The 18,113-nt window shown below is 44.3% G+C and overlaps 1 protein-coding gene across 4 annotated transcripts in view; it reads right to left on the reverse strand.

Annotated features, from left to right (window-relative positions):
• Window positions 1–13,114, reverse strand: part of KHK (ketohexokinase) — a 44,675-nt gene extending 31,561 nt beyond the window's left edge. Inside the window, exons 1-2 of one of the 4 annotated variants that reach the window (XM_030198616.1) lie at window positions 12,265–13,114; window positions 1,393–1,509 (exon numbers count right to left, since the gene is read on the reverse strand). In XM_030198616.1, coding sequence (XP_030054476.1) covers window positions 1,393–1,509; window positions 12,265–12,356 — 209 coding nt within the window. In that variant the 5' untranslated portion in view covers window positions 12,357–13,114. The remainder of the gene's footprint in view (window positions 1–1,392; window positions 1,510–12,264) is intronic. The other 3 variants (XM_030198618.1, XM_030198620.1, XM_030198617.1) reach the window with 3 other exon arrangements.
• Between the last annotated feature and the right edge of the window lie 4,999 nt (window positions 13,115–18,113).

Below are 18,113 nucleotides of genomic sequence, written 5' to 3' on the forward strand. Positions count from 1 at the left end.
CACACAGGTCCTTGCTTTGAATATCCGGGAATAACGCCATTGTAAGTGAGCAAAACGCTCCCTCCCACCCCTTAAAGATGTGAAAGAAACAGTACATACCAGCCTCTATGACAGCTTCAAATGTTACGGCAAGTCCTATTAGAGCAGAAAGCAGGTCCTTTTAGTAGCCCAGTGGTTGGTTGTAAAGTTTAGTTGCAATGTTATCGAATTCCGGGATTGCACGCTCAACTTGTATGCCAGGATTTACACCAGGTTTCACCTGGTGCAATTCTGCGCTCCCAAAGTTGGTGGCGGGAATTGGCACCTAAAAACTCAGTGCTGAAAAACGCGTTCCTAAGGTGCACTTAAAGTTAAGTATGGTTTATAAAATAGCACTTATGCCCAGGAGTCATGCCTAACTTTAGGCACGGCCATTTACATCAACTGAAACATGGTGGAAATATACGCACCTACATTAGGCACTTATCCCAATTATTCTATAACGCCCGTTAATTTTAGGAACGCCCCCGTTATGCCCATTTCCACACACCATTTTTCAGATCATGCCTAAGTTTACATTTGTAAATGCCAATTAAGTCTAATTAGTGCCAAGAATTGCTTAAAAAAAGCCAATTTTTGGCACTAATTGGCCCGCTATTCAATCAAATTGCATGCAGAAATTGGGCGAGCAGCAATTTTTGCTGGCTTTTATAGAATTAGGGGGTAAGCGCTATTCTATAAAGGGCACAGCACAAAGCGCCCTTTATAGAATATGATTTCAGTGCGGATCTTTCTGGCGTCTCCCTTTGGCGGCATTTACTGAATCCGACCCTTGGTGCTTAACTGTAGGCCCCAAGTTACAGAATGAGGAGACCAGTGTACGAAAATTCATAGTGGTAATCATGACAACTCAGTGGATGTGTACGTCTCCAGAGTTGGGAAACTAGGCTCATAGGTTATTCAAGTCTCCAAATACAAAAAATGGCAGCGGTGTGCAGCCCAAATATTTTCATTCAGTTTACTTTCTTGCGTTGTTTACTGGAATTTTAGTTTTGTTGACTTTTTTTCTCCCTCCTTATTTTGGGAACAGTATTGGAGTTCACATCATTTCCAACCCAGGAAAACAACCCAAATTTTGTTTTTTTTCCTCCTGTTTTGGCTTAAAAATGAAATGAAATGAAATGGGAATTGCACATCCCAAATAGTGAATTATTTTTGTACTACATCAACCCCTATTCCTGCATGTCAGCAATAAAAATTTCATAATGTAAAAAAAAAAAACAAAAAATGGGGACCCAACCTCCCATTTTACTCTGAACCTGCTCTTCCCTAGTATCTGAAAAGTTGATCCTCTGGTGACAGGACTGGGAGCCTGCTGCTCGCTCCCATTTCACATGAAATCTCTTTACTCACTTTCCCACATGTCCTGCTGCAAGGGATCCCATGAAGGCACAGGGTGCTCCCAACTGTGCCAAGACAGTGCAGGAGTTTGAAGCGTTGCCCCCGCGTTGCCAGCGCTGAGACAAACATCTGGAAAAATTCAACAAGGAAAGGGAGTGAGGGAAAAGAAGGCAGCATTCGGCATATCAATGTTCAATCCACAGCAACAAAACACAGAGGGGCAATGTGTGAAAACATTCATCAAATGGGGGGGGGGGAGGGGGGAGTTAGGGGAGGGAGTCTTAGCTATACAAATCTACAGATACATTCCTCATGAGTCTTAATTACAGAAAAGGAGTGACTATATGGTTATGGGGCTCATTTTTGAAACAGAACAATCTCCAAACATTTTTCTATGCAGCCCATCTGCAGTGCTTCCAAATCACAAGGGGGGAATGCTGGGGACGGGATTTTGGCATTCCCAAAACATGGATGTTTCTCTGCTATAATGGAACAAAGCAAAAATGTCCTGGGCTAAAAGTTAGATGGTTTGGTCTAGACCTGTTTCAATCACGACTGGGAGCCAGATGCACAAAGGTCCCGTTAAGAATCTGTCTGTGTTTCCAAATCGGTAAAAATTTACCGATTTAGAAACACAGAGGGATTCACAAAGAGAATCACATGCAAATGAGCTGCTCGTTGCTTTTGCGACCCAGCTCATTTGCATGCGATATGGGGGAAGCCAGTCAGAGAGCAGAGCATGTGCAGAACAGTCAAACGCTATGCGTGGCTGCTCTGCGCATGCTACAGACGGCTCTCATACACGAAGACAAGCTGCGTGTATGATAGCAGTAGATGTAGCCCTTTTTTTTTTTGATAGATAGACCTGTGTTGGGGCTCCCTGCCTCCCTGCTGCTGGGAATATGCTTGCTGCTGCTCTCGGCTCTTGAGGAATCAGCATCAGGACTTGGTTCCACCCCCAGCTGGTCCTGCTTCCTTCTATTGGCCGGCTGAAATCCTGGAATGCCCATCTCCCTGAAGATTGACTGGCTGGATGCTGTCCCAACTCCTCCTCCCTGCAGGGCTTCCCTGATGACATCACTCTAGAGCTGTGAGCTGACTGGATCCGAACTGCCTGGTGTTCCCCTCCAGTATTGAGTTGGCAGGACATCCCAGGCTGACACTGTCCAATTGCTTTAGCCCCTCTCTGTTGTGCTTCTAAGCATGGGGGATGCTGTTTCCCAGCAGAGGTTGTTTGACCTTTGTTTTCCTTGCATTTTTGGTAAGTCACCATTACTTTTATGCTTTACATTTACTGTCCCCCATTTCTTGCCAGTAAAATGTCATTTGAGAAAAGAATCGTGGCACGGCTTTCATACACTCAAAGAAGCTGCGAGTAAGCGGGTGTACTTTTTTTTTTTTTTTTGTGCTCCATCTTCCTTACCTTGTTTCTCCCCTTCTCCTACTTATAATGAAGAACCAGCAGGTCCAGACCTCCCATTAAAATTTCCACGGTAAAGGTAGGGACTGCTTTTGTGCATGGGGTCGGAAACGGTAGTGCATTGCATTGCATGCACATTATAATAGTAATTAGCTCATTATAATAGCTTTGCATTCCATATTCGTTAGCTGCTACCGTGACAGGAAAATGACTCGCAGAACCCTTTTGTGCATGTCCCGGTTTACTACTTGCGCGCTAAACCAGCTAGAACTACTTTAAAAACCACGTTGCTGGCTTGTTAAGTTTAGTGCATCTGGCCCTAAGTCACAAAAAAGTGTCCTCAATAACAAGATGACCATTGGAGGAAATAAGGCATGACCCCCTTACTCCCGCAGTGGTCACTGACTCCCTCCCATCTCCTAAAGATGTGAAAGAAACAGTACATACCAGCCTCTATGACAGCTTCAAATGTTATGGCAAGTCCTATTAGAGCAGAAAGCAGGTCCTTTTAGTAGCCCAGTGGTTGGTATAGTGCACTGTAGCGAAGGGGACCCAGGCCCATAACCTATTCTATTACATTTGTGGTGAAAAGCGTGAGCCCTCCAAAACTCACCAAAAACCTACTGTACCCACATATAGGTGACACTTGCATGCATAATGGCTATTGTAGAGGTGTACAGTTGAGTACAGTCAGAGCTGGTGTTAAGACATGCTGGGGCCCAGGGCAGAAATTAAGGAGGGGCCCCCCAATCCTCTCTATTCTGTGCCCCCTCCCTTGATTTCCCAACCCATCATTACTACCACACACAAAACAACCTTAAATGACATCTTCACACACAAAACATAAACAGACCTTCACCAAATGCAGAACAAGGGATCACAGATTAGAAATATAACACCAAAACAGAACTGGGAACCCCAAGAAGTTAAACGCGGCAAGTACTGCAACACTGGAGAAATGAAAACAGAAATGCACTTCATTTTCTACTGAACATAATCAATGGCATAACCACGAAAGGGGGGGGGGGAACGTAGACCCCCCCATTAACATCTTCCTTGCTGTGGCTGATGGGGCTCCCCAAGCCTCACCAGCTGATGACTACTTCATTCCCCTCCTCAGGTCCAGTGACCAGAACTCTCCAAGCTCTGTAGCTAGCAGCAGTATTTCAGAGTTGCTGCCCTCTCCCCACCTGTTCGTCTTTCACACATTCATGAAATCTGAACATGCGTGGTGGTGGGGTGGGTGAGGGGGCAGTGGCAATTTGGGAATACTTCCACCAACTGCAGAGCTTAGGGATTTCTGGCTGCCAGACTGGAAGAGGAGATTTCAGTTGGTGGGGCTTGGGGGATCCCTGCCAGCTCAAATATTTATATTTTGCATTCTGGTGGGGAGAAACTTTGGTGCCCATTCATTTTCTCAAGACCCCTCCCCCCCCCCCCCCCCCCCCTAAATTGGCCATCTAGCTATGCCACAGAATACAATACAAAAACTATCTGTGATGCACATATCCCAAAGTTAACATATCCCAATTAATAAATTCAAGATAAAACACTTTTTCTACCTTTGTTGTCTGGGTATTTTATTTTTCCATCTTGGTCCCATTTTCTCTTTTTCTGCTTTCTTGTCTTTCTTCTGCTAATTCTCTTTCCAGTGTCTGCTGTCCATTTTTATTTTCTCCTCTCTTGTTCCATTTCCTCACTACACTTGTCTTAACATATTGATTTTTCCCTTTCAGCTATTTCTTCCCTTTTTTATTTCCTTTTCTGCCTCTGTCCACTCAAATTTCACTCTCTCTAGCTCATCCTGCTTCTTTTTAATTTTCAGTTACTTTACTGTTTTCCATTTCTTTTCAGTCCCTAGCGCTCCCATTTCCCATCTCACTCCTTTCCCAGCCTTCTATTTCCTTCCATCTACTTCCCATTATCACATTTCTACCTCTGTACCGACTATTCACCTCTCACTCATCTTTTTGCCACCTCCTTTTGACTTCACCCACCTGGTTCCACCATTTCCAGAATCTCCTCTCCCTCTCTCCACTCTTGTAGGTCACCCCAATCTCATTGTCTGATATCTCCCTGTCCCATTCCCTCCATCCTCTAGCATTTTTCTCTCCCAACTCTTTCCCCTCCCACTCCCATGGGTACATCTCTCCTCCTCTCTCTTCACACCCCAATGGTCCAACATTATTCCCTCTCATTTCTGTTCTTCTTCCCTCCCCCCTTGATGTAGTATCTCTTTCCTCCCTCAATCCCCAGACTCAATATTTCTCCCTCTCTCTTCCCTCCCATCCCCAGTTCCAGCTTCTTTCTCTTTCTTCCAGAATGCCCTGCCATTCAGCATCTCTCCTTCCTTCCACACCACCCTGGGTCCATCTCTCCATTTCTCTTCACAACTACCCTTCCATCTAGTATCTCTTTCTCCCTCCCTCCACACCACCCCCAGATCCACCATCTCTTCCCAACTGCCCTCCCATCCAATATCTCTATAACCCTCCCTCCACACCCTGGGTCCCATGTCTCTCCCTGTCTCTTGCCTCCCTCCATGCTATTGTCCACCATCTCTCTCCCTCTCTTCTGTTTCCAAGCCCATTATTTCTTCGCTTTCACCTCCTCTCACCACCCTCGTTCAGGCATCTCCTCTTCTCTTTGAAAGCTACCTTCCCCCTCAGTTTAGTTCAAAAACAGCTGCTCCAGGGGGCCCCTGTGTGCTGCATGTCTTCCCCTTCTCTCCACCTTGGTCTGGTGTCTCCCTCACCTTCCTGGTCTAGCTTAAAAATATTTTTTTTCAAAGCAGAGGGTTTGGGTCTGGTCCTTGGACTGAATAGCTGATATGATGGGGGTACTGATAGTGAAGTATAAATTAAAAACGCTCCTGATGAAGCCAGTGTGAAACAGCTGTTGAGCGTACCAGACCCATTTCAGAAAAGTGCCTGGGAGATTTCTATCTTTTGAATGATTTAATCTGAGTTAAAAATTTTGACAAAACGATAAAATAAAGTAATGGGAGGTTTTTCTGGACCCGTGAAGAAGTATGGCAGGTCATTAGTCCGAGCTTGACTCTAGACATGACCTTAGCCACTGAAGTCCTTTTTCTCCTTATATATTTTTATATTTTTCAGCAACTTTATTTTTACTTGCTATTTATAGTGGCATTATTGGAACAGCAAGTAAAGCCAATAAGCATAGCAGAGAATAATATTACAATCGTCTAAAGGGTTTATAAAGGGAAAAGGGTAGAGGGCAGAACAGGGAAGGGCATCAGGATTACTTGAGAAAATAAGTGTGCTTTAAGGCAGCCCTTAAATTTTATAAGGGCGGATTTGGTCTTAAGAGAAATAGGGAGAGTGTTCCACACAGTGGTTGCAACAACCCTGAAGCAGATGTTACATAGGAAGTCAAGCCATATATGATACAAGGAGGGAACCGTAAGTGCAACTGGGAGAAACGAAGGGAGAGCTTGGGGGGGAATAACGAATAAGGCATAAGAAGTCTTAACAGAAATGTTGGAAAACCAGAGTGCAAGATCTGATGGTGGAATATTTAAAAGAAATCTGAAAGAAGACAGGAAGCCACTGTTATGAGACAAATAAAGGCGTTATGTGGTCTTAATGTTTCTTCCCATTTAGTAGTTTAATGGCAGTTTTCTGAACAAATTGGAGTTGCCAGATTTGAGAAAGCAGTAAGCCATGAAATAAGGAGTTGTAACAGTCTAATTTTGTGATGACTAGTGCCAAAAGAAGAATTCTAAGGGATGAAAGATCTAGCACAGAGCGAATAGATTGGATCTACCTATAGGTAAAAAAGCTGTTTTGGAAAACGAATGAAATCTGTTTTCGAAAGGTGAAGGAACCTGAGAATTTTAACACAGTCCTTAAAGGGGACATTTATCTTCTGGATACGAAGAGAAACAGAGGGCATGGTGGGTGATCCAGGAGAAAAAAATGATTACTTCAGAATTGGAAGGATTGAGCTTAAAGTAGTTGTTAAATAGCTAGTCAGATATTGTATCCAGCTTAGAAGAGATCAAAGATATTGAATGCCAGCTGACATAATCTATGGGAGTAATAATCTGTATGCCATTATACATCTGAATGGCTGAGGAGAAACAAAATTAAAGTTTTGGATTGGCCTAGTCAAAGTCCTGGCTTTAACTCAACAGAGACGCTGTGGCAGGACCTGACACAAGCAGTTCATGCTCGAAAACCTACGAATGTGTCTGAATTAAAGCAGTTCTGCAAAGAAGAGTGGGCTAATATTCCTCAACAACGATATGCAAGACGGATATCAAATTATTGGAAGCATTTGGTTGCATTTACTGTTGCTAAAGATAGTACAACCAGTTATTTTTTTTTTTTTGAAAATTTTATTAATTGAAAACTTCTGCAATTACATACAAAACTGGCCAAAACATTTGGCTTATGCAACCATATTCAACAAGCTTTTAATTGCTTCTATGCTCTATAGATACTTTCCCTATACTAATACATCCCCATAACTACTTCTACCTCCCCCCTCCCTCCCCTCCCACATCCTAGTGAGGCTGACTGCTACTTATATATTGTTCAAATGGTTGCCATATTTTGTTATATGCTTTCATTGTACCCCTCTTTAATGCTGTTAATGTAGACATTTGATGTAAAAATCCCACTTTATGGTTAATTACCCTCATATCCGGAAGGTTCGGTTGTTTCCATGCTCTTGCTAACGCTAGCTTAGCTGCCACCAGATATTGGGTCGCCAATTTATGTTGAGTAGCTTTAATTGATTTAGGGGGGAAGTGCAACAAGCAATGTTCCACCTTACAGGGATACGTGCACTGCAGAACTAGGTTGATCTGCTGCAATACTGCTTTCCAATATTCCCGTACCTTAGGGCACTCCCACCAGATATGCGTAAATGTTCCTCTCGCTCCACATGCTCGCCAACAGTCAGCTGAGGACCCCCCCATAAATACGTTGCAGCTTATCCGGTGTATAGTACCACCAACAATATATTTTAAACCCATTCTCCCTCGTGGATTGAGCTAGGGACGGTTTGAACAGATATCTATAACATTTTTCCCATGTCTGCTGTGAATACGTGTTTTGCACCGTTTCCTCCCATCTTTTGATATAAAAGCTTTGAGGATTTGCCCTCTGCAGTAGGGCCTGATATATGCGTGCCACACTTCCTTTTCCTCCCTCCCTTCTCAGTGCCCCTTCAAGCTTTGTTTCTTCCAATTCTAGCTCCTCTCTGGCGCATGTTAATAAATAGTGCCGCATGCTACAGTAATAAACCAGATCTCTGGGAGGAAGCCCAAATTGCTCCTGAAGTCTCTCAAACCTTAACATTTCCCCCTTCTCCCATAACTGGCCCAACGTATGCAATCCCGCCCTTGACCACTCCCAATATACTTTCTCTGTTCCTCCCAATCTGAACCCCGGTGCTCTTGCTATTTTATTTATTTATTTATTTATTGCATTTGTATCCCACATTTTCCCACCTATTTGCGGGTTCAGTGTGGCTTACAATACATTGTGAATGGTGGAAATACAGTTTGTTACAACTCGGTTATGGATTACATTGTGAGTGGTTATGCGAAAACAAAGTTAAAGTGTCGTTAAGGGAATAGAACAATGGAACAATGGAAAAGAAACAACGGGAACTAATAGGGCAACTGAACAGTAGTAGAAGAACAATTCGGTATAACATTTTTCTATGAGTAGAGGTATAAATGTGATAAAAATGACAGGGGATGTGAATTCAGAAGAGAATGTATTATTGCATTACTAATAGTGTGTGCGCGGACTTAATGTGTTTTGATTCTTTCAGTAAATTTTATCAAAGAGATGGGTTTTCAATGATTTGCAGAAGTTGGTTAGTTCATAGATCGTTTTCAGGTTGCGTGGTATTGCTGTCTGGAGGTAGTACCTTCGCTCCGGGAACCACGTTTTCCTAATTTGGTACCATGTGGCTAGTATATGGTTCACTCCCAACGGGACTCCTTTTATTACTTCTAGCAATTCTCTACCAGGAAGCCACAATACAGCCCCCAATGCTTGGGTTCCCAACCATGCCCTCTCCCAGTGCAACCATTTTTTACACGCATAGGGATTCCAGTCCGCCAAAATCCGCAGTTGCGCTGCCTGATAGTATAGTACAAAATTTGGGACTCCCATCCCTCCCCTCGCTTGCGGTTGATACATGATTGCTCGACGTACCCTCGGGGGGGGGGGGGGGGGCTTTTCTCCAATTATATGTGAATAGTTTTTGGTTGAGTTGCTCAAAAAATCTACGTGGGATTGGGATGGGGACAGCCATAAATAAATATAATATTTTAGGGAGCAACATCATTTTTACTGCTTGTATCCTTCCCATCCAGGACACATTTAATCCTTCCCATCTAACTCCGCCATTAATTCTGTCACTTTCTTTGGGAAATTTGCCGCGTATAATGCTTCCACTGTTGGCGTGATCTGAACCCCCAAATATTTTATGGACTTCGCAGCCCATACATAAGGTTGGGCTGCCCGCAACTGCAAAGTCTCTTGGGGCTGTATCGTTAGATTTAATATCTCAGATTTGGTAACATTTACCTTAAAGCCAGAAAGAGTGCCATAATGTGCCATTGCCTCCGTTATTCACAATAGCGATGTTTCAGGGTGCGTTAGGGTGAGGAGCACATCATCTGCAAATAGCATAAGTCTGTGCTCTCTCAGCCCTTTCACCACTCCCCTAATGCTTGGATCCTTCCTTACTGCACATGCCAGAGGCTCCATAAATAAAGCAAACAACAGGGGGGAGACTGCGCAACCCTGTCTAGTTCCCCTATGCAATTCTATAGGCTTAGTATAGGATCCATTGATTTTCAGCGTGGCTAAGGGAGCCTGATAGAGTAGGTGGAGCCATCTCAAATATCGTCCTTCTATCCCCACCCCCCTCAGGACTGCAAATAGAAATGGCCACTCCACTCTATCAAATGCTTTCTCCACATCTATCGAGAGAAGCAATGCCGGTATTTGCTCATCCCTAGTCTGTTGTATAATATGTAACAGGCTTCTTATATTATCAAAAGCTTGTCGCCCTGCGATAAATCCTGTTTGATCACTATGAATAAGCTTAGGCAAAACATATTGCATGCGCTTGGCAATATTTTGGTGAAGATTTTGTAATCAACATTAAGCAATGAAATTGGCCTATACGAGCCGCACTCCTGCGGATCCTTCGCAGGTTTCAAGATAAGAGTTATCGCTGCTATCCTCCATGAGTATGGGAGCTCCTGCGCCTGTTCAAAGGACTGAAACAGCCTCAGTAACAGGGGTGCTAGATGCGCTCTATACAGTTTGGAAAGTCTCGCCGGGAACCCATCCGGCCCCGGCGCCCTTGCTAAGAGGAGCTCCTTAATTGCCCCTTCCACCTCCTCTAATGTGATGGGGTCCGATAGCATTTCTGCTTCCCCCTGTGTTAGGTGGGGGATACTTGTCCCTTTTATGTACGCCTCCATCTCAGACTCTGTGGCATTCAATTCAGATTCATATAACTTTGAATAATAATCATAAAATAATTTTTGAATTTGCTCCAGCTCATTCACAGTCTGTCCCGCCTGAGTTTTTAGGCTACCAATATAGGCCCAACTCCGTTGTTGTTTAAGATTATTAGCCAGGAGTCTGCTTGCCTTATCTCCGAACTCATAATGTTCTTGTCTAGTTTGCTCCAGCTGATTTGCTATCTCTGCCAATTGAATATCATTAAGCCTCATTCTGCACTGATGTAATTGCTCCCCTATCTGAGAATCCGATGTGTCTGCTTTATGATTCTTCTCTAATTGTATTATATTATCCCTAATTAGAGTTTCCTGTGCCTCCCTTGTCTTTCCAAGGTGGGCCTTTTACGCTATCAGCTGACCCCGCAGCACCACCTTTAATCCTTCCCACAAATTGTGTGGTTGTATTCCCCCTATATCATTAAATTCAAGATAGTCCCTTATATATTTTTCATTTTCCATTATGTTTTGTGGTTCCCGGAGGATAGCCTCATCCAAGCGCCAATATTTCGTCCCCGTCAGATTTCTCTCTAGTCTTACCGCCATCACCACTGGAGCATAGTCCGACAAGGTTCGCGGTTCTATATGTATTTCATGCTGTGCCCTTGCGACTAGCCCATCGCCCAACAACATATCTATTCTAGAATATGTGCTGTGCGATGCTGAAAAGTAAGTGTAATCTTTTTCTTGCGCATGTGTAGCTCGCCAAAGATTTACCAACCCCCGCCGAGCTATAAATTGTCCCAAAACCAGTCTATCCTTCCTTACATATCCCGCCCCTCCCGTCGAACTATCTAAGGCGGGATTCACCATGAGGTTGAAATCCCCTCCAATCACCAGCATTCCTTGAATATGTTTCTGCAGTAGTCCCTCCAGCTCTTCTAGTACAACCAGTTAAGTTTAGGGGTGATATTGATATTTGGATACCTTTGGGGCTGTTTTAATAAGCTAATGCACTGCTAAAAAAAGGAGTACTGCGGGACACTCTCGGGCATCTTGTGGTAACTCCAACATGCACACAAACTACTGAAGACCCATCTCTTTAACATGGCATACCACAAAAATCAACCAATGTGAATATACACAACTCCCCCACACATACTCAGAACTGTCTTACAATAACTGCTTGTTATAGTACTACCATGTTTTATCATTATCATGTTACCCAAAATCCTGCTGCAACACTAAATGTATATTTTCTGATATATTTCCATTACTCATGATATATTGTAAGCCACATTGAGACTGCAAATAGGTGGGAAAATGTGGGATACAAATGCAATAAATAAATAAATAAATAACCGTGCACTAAAAAATACTACTTTTTTAGAAGGGGCACGTTATGAGCAGACAGTGGGTGTTCCTGCACTAACCAGTTAGCGCATCTACATTACTGCAGGGATACCGTGTGAGCCCTTACTGCTTACAAAATGGGTAAGTGCTCATGCAGTAATTTCTAAAAATGGCCATGCGCTAATCGCAACATTAATGCAAAAAAAAAAAAAATCGGCCACTTACGGCTGCAGGTCTTAGTATGCAGGAAAAACCCAGGAAAGGGCGCACTAAGACTAGTTTTTGCAGCACCTTAGTAAAAAGGATCCCTCTGATAAACAAATGAAGTTATAATTTAAAAACTGTGTTATGAGTTAACTCAGGTTCCCTTTGGCTGTTACATTTTGTTTAAAGATCAGAAACCATTCAGTATGACATATGCAAGAGAAGAGAAAATCAGGAGGAGGAAGAACTTTTTCACTTCACTGTATTTTATAGTTGTGTACTACGGCGTGACAGGTTTGACTTTGCCTTTAAAGGTTTGTGATACTATCCAAGGGCATCCCCATAACCTGACAACAAAAGCTCCATTCAGGAACAGGCTCTGGTTTTAAGCCTATGACACAGGAAAGACACAGGAGAGCATTTGCCGAATGACTGCTAAACGCACCTGGTGTCCGTGTCCTCTTCTGGGTACTTATCCACCACGCTGATGATGTCCAGGCACACAAGTCCAATACACAGGATCTTCTTTCTCCCCATTTATTCCTCCCGTTCCAGATATCGACCTTCCAGTGGGGATTACAAATTTGCCAGCTGCTGGCTCTCCTCAATCACTCTGCTGATATATTGCAGAAATCCCAGAAATAATTGGTTAGGAAGCTCACGTTTACCCAGTGTGGAGTTTGGTTTCTATACTGCTCTGTGCTTGCCAGTCTAAAAGCTGCCTGCTCCCCCGGTCCACAGCAGTCTTGTAGGGGTCATGCAGTTCTCCTATGTCTGCTAAGCCTCCACTTCACACCTAAACTATTAAAAGAAAATACACACCCCTGTACCATCACAGGATCCCGAACTAATTAAGACCGATTTACAGAACGATGCATTATTTCCTACACGAGACAGGAAGGAGAACTATGTCCCAGGACTTTGTTTTTTTTCCGCTCCTGTAAGCCACACCTATAACAAATAAGCATTACGAAGCAGGTTGAAAGTTCCTGCCGAGCTGGCGTCAGTCCAAGCCACTATTTAACCAGAGCTAATGAACAACCAAGCGAGCGGAGAGATCGTGCACCCTGCACGTCCTTCCGTCCTGCTTGGACTCTGCTGCCTCCTCTCGGCGAGTTACAGCTGGAGTTAGGCCTCCGCCGTTTGCAGCCTGCGATCTCAGGTTCACTCGTTGCATTTATTGAGAGGCTCATCCCCCGGCTCTGCTGGGCTGGCCTCTAATCCCATCCCCTACACTACCAACAAGGCTCCAGTCATTGGTTCGTGTCCGACATCACATCACCCCTGGCTGGCACAGTCTCTCCAACCGAACCAAGTTATTGCAAATGCCTTCCCTCCCCCGCCCCGCTAACCAATCGCTGCTGCACCGAAATCTCGTTCTCAATCTAATTTCCTTGGTACAAAATGCGCCTTTGCGCTAGTTGCGAGCCTGGTAAAATTAACTTTATTTTATTACTCCTACCTGCAGTGCACACTGGGCAGCATTATGTGGTTTATTCCAAAACCTAGAAGCCGCTTGGAAGAATACAGAAATAGTATAACAAGGTGGGGGAGGCTGTCCTCTTTAACATCATTATGGCACCACTGGGAAGGAATCTAGAAGCAAGTGGCTTTAACAGTTTTATTTATGCTGATGATATTAACGAAATTCTGAACAGAATTAAGGGGCCCTTTTATTAAAGGGTTGTTGAATGGCAACCCGGAGCTACTGCCGTTAGCATAGGGTCCCTTTTACCGCAGCTTAGTAAAAGGACCCCTAAATCAGGATTAGACTTGATGAAATCATGGGCATCAGCCTTCAAATTGAAAGGAAAAAACTAAGAGGCCAATATTCAGAACGATTTAAGTGGGCTGGAGAGGCTCTGGCCCACTTAAACCGCCTGTCTCTTCCTAACCGCTGATATATAGTGGCACTAAACTGGTCAGTGCCGTGAATATTGCCTCTCACCGTCCCCCAAAAAAGTGGGCGGTCGGGGGTGTGTGTTGAGGAGGAGCCAGGGCTTATGTGGGATAATCAGCTGACACCCGCATATGCTTAAGTGGCCCCAGCTGAACATTGGGTTGTGGCCACATAAGTTGTTTTTTTTTTTTTTTAAATTGAAATCCCCCCCATGCCCCCCCCCGACGCATCGCATCCCCTCCCTCTCCCCCTCCCAATCAGTGGCCACAAGCCACTCCCCCTGCAAATTCCCCTGTCCCCCAACTTCCCCCCCCCCCTCATAATTCATGCAGGCTCCCCCGGACCTACCTTAATCTCTGGTGGTCCAGTGGTGGTTGTTGGGGATAGGAGAACCCTCAACAACCACCACTGGCCCACCAAGGATTGAGGTAGGCCTGGGGGAGCCTGCATGAACTACGAGGGGGTTGGGGTGAGGATGGGGGGAATTTGTGGGAGAGAGTGGCTTGTGGCTGCGGGTTGGGAGGGGGAGGGGATGTGACGTGTCAGTGGCTCGGGGGCGATTTCAGTTAAAAAACAAAAACAATGCGGCTCCGGCCCAATATTCAGTTGGAGCTGCATAACTCTTAAACGGGCTCGGCTGAGTATCAGCTGGGCCTGCATATGCTGCAGCAGTATGCCCGCCCCAAATTGGCCCCTGATATTAAGTGCCGGTGCCCGGACATAGCCTGGCTCTAAATATCGGGGGATAATTTAGCCAGCGATGAACGCTGACCGCCGCTGGCTAAATATTGGGGGGCAAATTTCTAGTCATATCAGACCTGTTTCATTCCTATCTTACTAAAGAATTCACCATAGACAACTGCAAATATCCACTAGAACAGAATATGAAAATCCTGGGTAAAATACTCTTATCAACACCTTTCTTTTGAGTCCAAATTTTGATTTTTGAAAAGCAGAATTTGGACGTTTTCCTCTGCAGTTTGTCCAAATAGCAAGGGGGCATGTTGGAGGTGTGGTTTGGGCCGGCCCAAAATTAGGATGTCGTTCAGTGATAATAGAATGGGGAGAAACATTCAAGGCAAAAAAGAGGTACATTTTTATCTAGCCCTGTTTCAGTCAAATCCAGGGAAAAAGGTGCCCTGACTGAGCAGCTGACCACTGGAGGGATGAAGGTATAACCCCCTCCTTAATCTCCCAGTGGTTACTGACCTCCTCCTACCCCCCCCCCCCCCCCCCCCTAAGAAGTGAAAGTGACAGTGGATACCAGGCTTTATGATGACTCAGGTATTATGGCTGTTACTAACAGAGCAGCAAACAAGTGTAAGGAGTAGCCTAGTGGTCAGTGCAGTGAACTTTGAACAACGGGACCCAGATGTAACTCCCATGCTATCTCCTTTATTTCTGTACAAATATGTGAGCCCTCCTGGAATCTACTGTACCTGAATTTATAAGACACCTGCAAGTGTGATGGCTATTGTAGTGGTATACCTTGGGGTACAGTAGGTTACTGACTGTTCCTGGAGGGTTCACAATAAAATATGAAAGAATTGAGGTGGGATTTGTACCTGGGACACATGGTTTAAAGTCCACTCCACTGACCAGTAAACGGCCCTCTGCTCTGCTGGGACATTTGTGCTTGGTTTTTTGGCGTTCATATTTTGGATGTTTCATTTTGGAAAACAGCTGTTCATTTTGGACATTTGCAGCACAAGAATGTCCTTCTTACATATTTTCGTTCAAGAGATCTCAACATTTTTCCTGTTTGAAAATGGCTGTGAGATGGACTTGTTTTTTTTTTTTTAGACATTATGAGCAGGACATCCCAACTCTGACTTGGACATTCTTTCGAAAATGCCCCTCAGTATGTCTTGGGGTCAGTATTCAAATCGATTTAAGCAGGCAGGAGAAAGTCATGTTCAGTGGACCTCAGGGGCGGAGCTAGAAGTTGATTTTGAGGGGGCCCAGGGGTGGACTAGGGTCCCAAGCATTTCCTCTCAGTTCCCCCTCCCCCTGCTACTGCCGTTGCTGCACCACTCTCTGTGCAATTATTAAATGGTGTTTTATTGGTTTAGCCAAAGCTCAAAAGTTCAGTGGTGGTATATGGCTAAGCCAGTGAAAGGAAAGAAACTATCTTTGGGCTTGTAATGTTTATGCCAGTCAGATTTCTCTGTGCTTCGAGGAACTGCTCCTACCATTACATAACTTTTGAGCACTTCAAAGGGTTACAGAATCTATGACAAGGCAGAATTGATGTGTAGAGCCTGAGCTCTTTTATTAAAACTTGGGGACCATGAGTCAATTTTAGCAGACAATGGAAAAGGTGCTGGTACTCAGTACTCCCAAGTGACCCCTCAAAAAAAAGCCCTGCTTTTGAGGAACTCTCCTGATAATTGGAAAATCCTGAATGGTATTAAAGGTCACCTCCTATACCTAGTAGCGCCACTAGAGGTCTCCACAGTACCATTGATAAGACCACTAATACAGTTATGAATAACTATCTTAACATGAACTCAGGAAAAGTAAAGACACATCCATCAAATCATGATTGCTTATGTGACTGTGTGAATCCAGAGGTTACAATCTTAATATTTCAAAATATACACAATGGGCTACATTTTATTTATGATGCCTAAGATATAGAATATGCCTAGCGCCCATCCCTTTGACTAAGTGTAGACATGGCCTTTTACACCAAGTAAAACTTGATGTAAATTCCCACGCCTAACTTAGGCATTGAGCGGGTGTATTCTGTAACACTGTTCATACATTTTAGGAATGCCCATGACCTGTCCATGCTCCTATGGCCACACCCCCTTTTGAGAGATAGAATTTATGCTCACCACTTTATAGAATATGCATTACATAAGTATTGCCATACTGGGACAAACCGAAGGTTCATCAAGCCTAGTGCCCTGTTTCCAACAGTTGCCAATCCAGGTCGCAAAGATCCCGAAAAAGTACAATACATTTTATGCTGCTTATTCTAGAAATAAGCAGTGGATTTTCCCCAATTCCATTTTAATAATGGTCTATGGACTTTTCCTTTAGGAAACCAGCCAAACCTTTTTTAAACCCTGCTAAGCTAACGGCTTTTACTACATTCTCTGGCAACGAATTCTAGAATTTAATTACACGTTGAGTGAAGAAACATTTTCTCCAATTCATTTTAAATTTACTACTTTGTAGCTTCATTGCGTGCCCCCTAGTCCTAGTATTTTTGGAAAGAGTAAACAAACGATTCACATCTACCCGTTCCACTCCAATTATTGCCAGTTAGTGCTCTTAATTGCTTGCAAGGGTCCAATTATTGGTGCTGATTGGCTCATTAATCAATTAAGCTATGCACACAATTCGGCCATGTGGCCAGAATTGAATTGCACGCGTAACTTTAGTTGCCATATATAGAATCTGGGGGGGGGGGGGGATAAGTATATCAATAAAAAACAATAAATACATTATCCTACTAGCACTGAGTGAGACCTAAACTGCCCTACCTATTCATCTATTTAAAACATATCCAAAGCCCGAGATGTTAACAGACACTCATGTCACCTCATTTTGTTCCCCCTCCCCCCCCAAAATAACTGTGAGCAGTACTAAATCTCCACAAAACTTCTAAGCAACCTACTCCTGTGTGGATGGCCTTTATGGCCTCACATAATGTTATCAGTGGGAAAGGGGACAGGTCCAACATTGGTCCAGGACAGGTAGATGTAAAGAGATCAACCGAAGAAGGTGGAGCAAGCTTGGAAACATTAGCTGCAGTAGATCTCAGTTCCAGGGCTCTTCACAAGCACTCTGGTACAGACAGCATTTTCTTCCATAATACTGATCTATGTGTAACCCCCTTTTTCTCTGCCTTCTGGGCATAACTGAGTGTCTGTCCAGCCTTCACTGACAAAACAGGGTGTGTGTCCTTCCCGGGGCAGGGAGAGGAGCAAGGCCGGTCTTAGCAATTGCGGGGCCCTGTGCAGACCAGTTCAGTGGGCCCCCTCTGCCCACGCCCACCTGCGCCCACCACTATAAGCCTTAATTTATCAGTTTAACAAGAGGTTTAGAGCTCTTGGAACCCCACCTCACCCCATATCTTGATATGCATCCACCACGTTTCAGTAGAGAATGGTAGACAGCAGCAGCAATTTTCATATCTTGTCAGCAGCCGATCCCAGAGCCTCCTCGCTGCTGCATTCCGCCCTTATGGAAGCAGGAAATGACATCAGAAGGAGGCGGGACACAGCAGCAGGGAGGCTCTGGGCTCGGCAGATGTGCCAGAGATGTGGGGCCCCTAGGAGTATGAGGCCCTGTGCGATCACCCCTGTTGTCCCTGCCTAAGACTGGTCCTTGAAAAGAGGGGAGGATTTGCCATTTTAAGGTCCAAGGTGTAAATATACTCT

Source organism: Microcaecilia unicolor, chromosome 3 (assembly GCF_901765095.1).
Source record: "Microcaecilia unicolor chromosome 3, aMicUni1.1, whole genome shotgun sequence".
Taxonomy (NCBI): domain Eukaryota; kingdom Metazoa; phylum Chordata; class Amphibia; order Gymnophiona; family Siphonopidae; genus Microcaecilia; species Microcaecilia unicolor.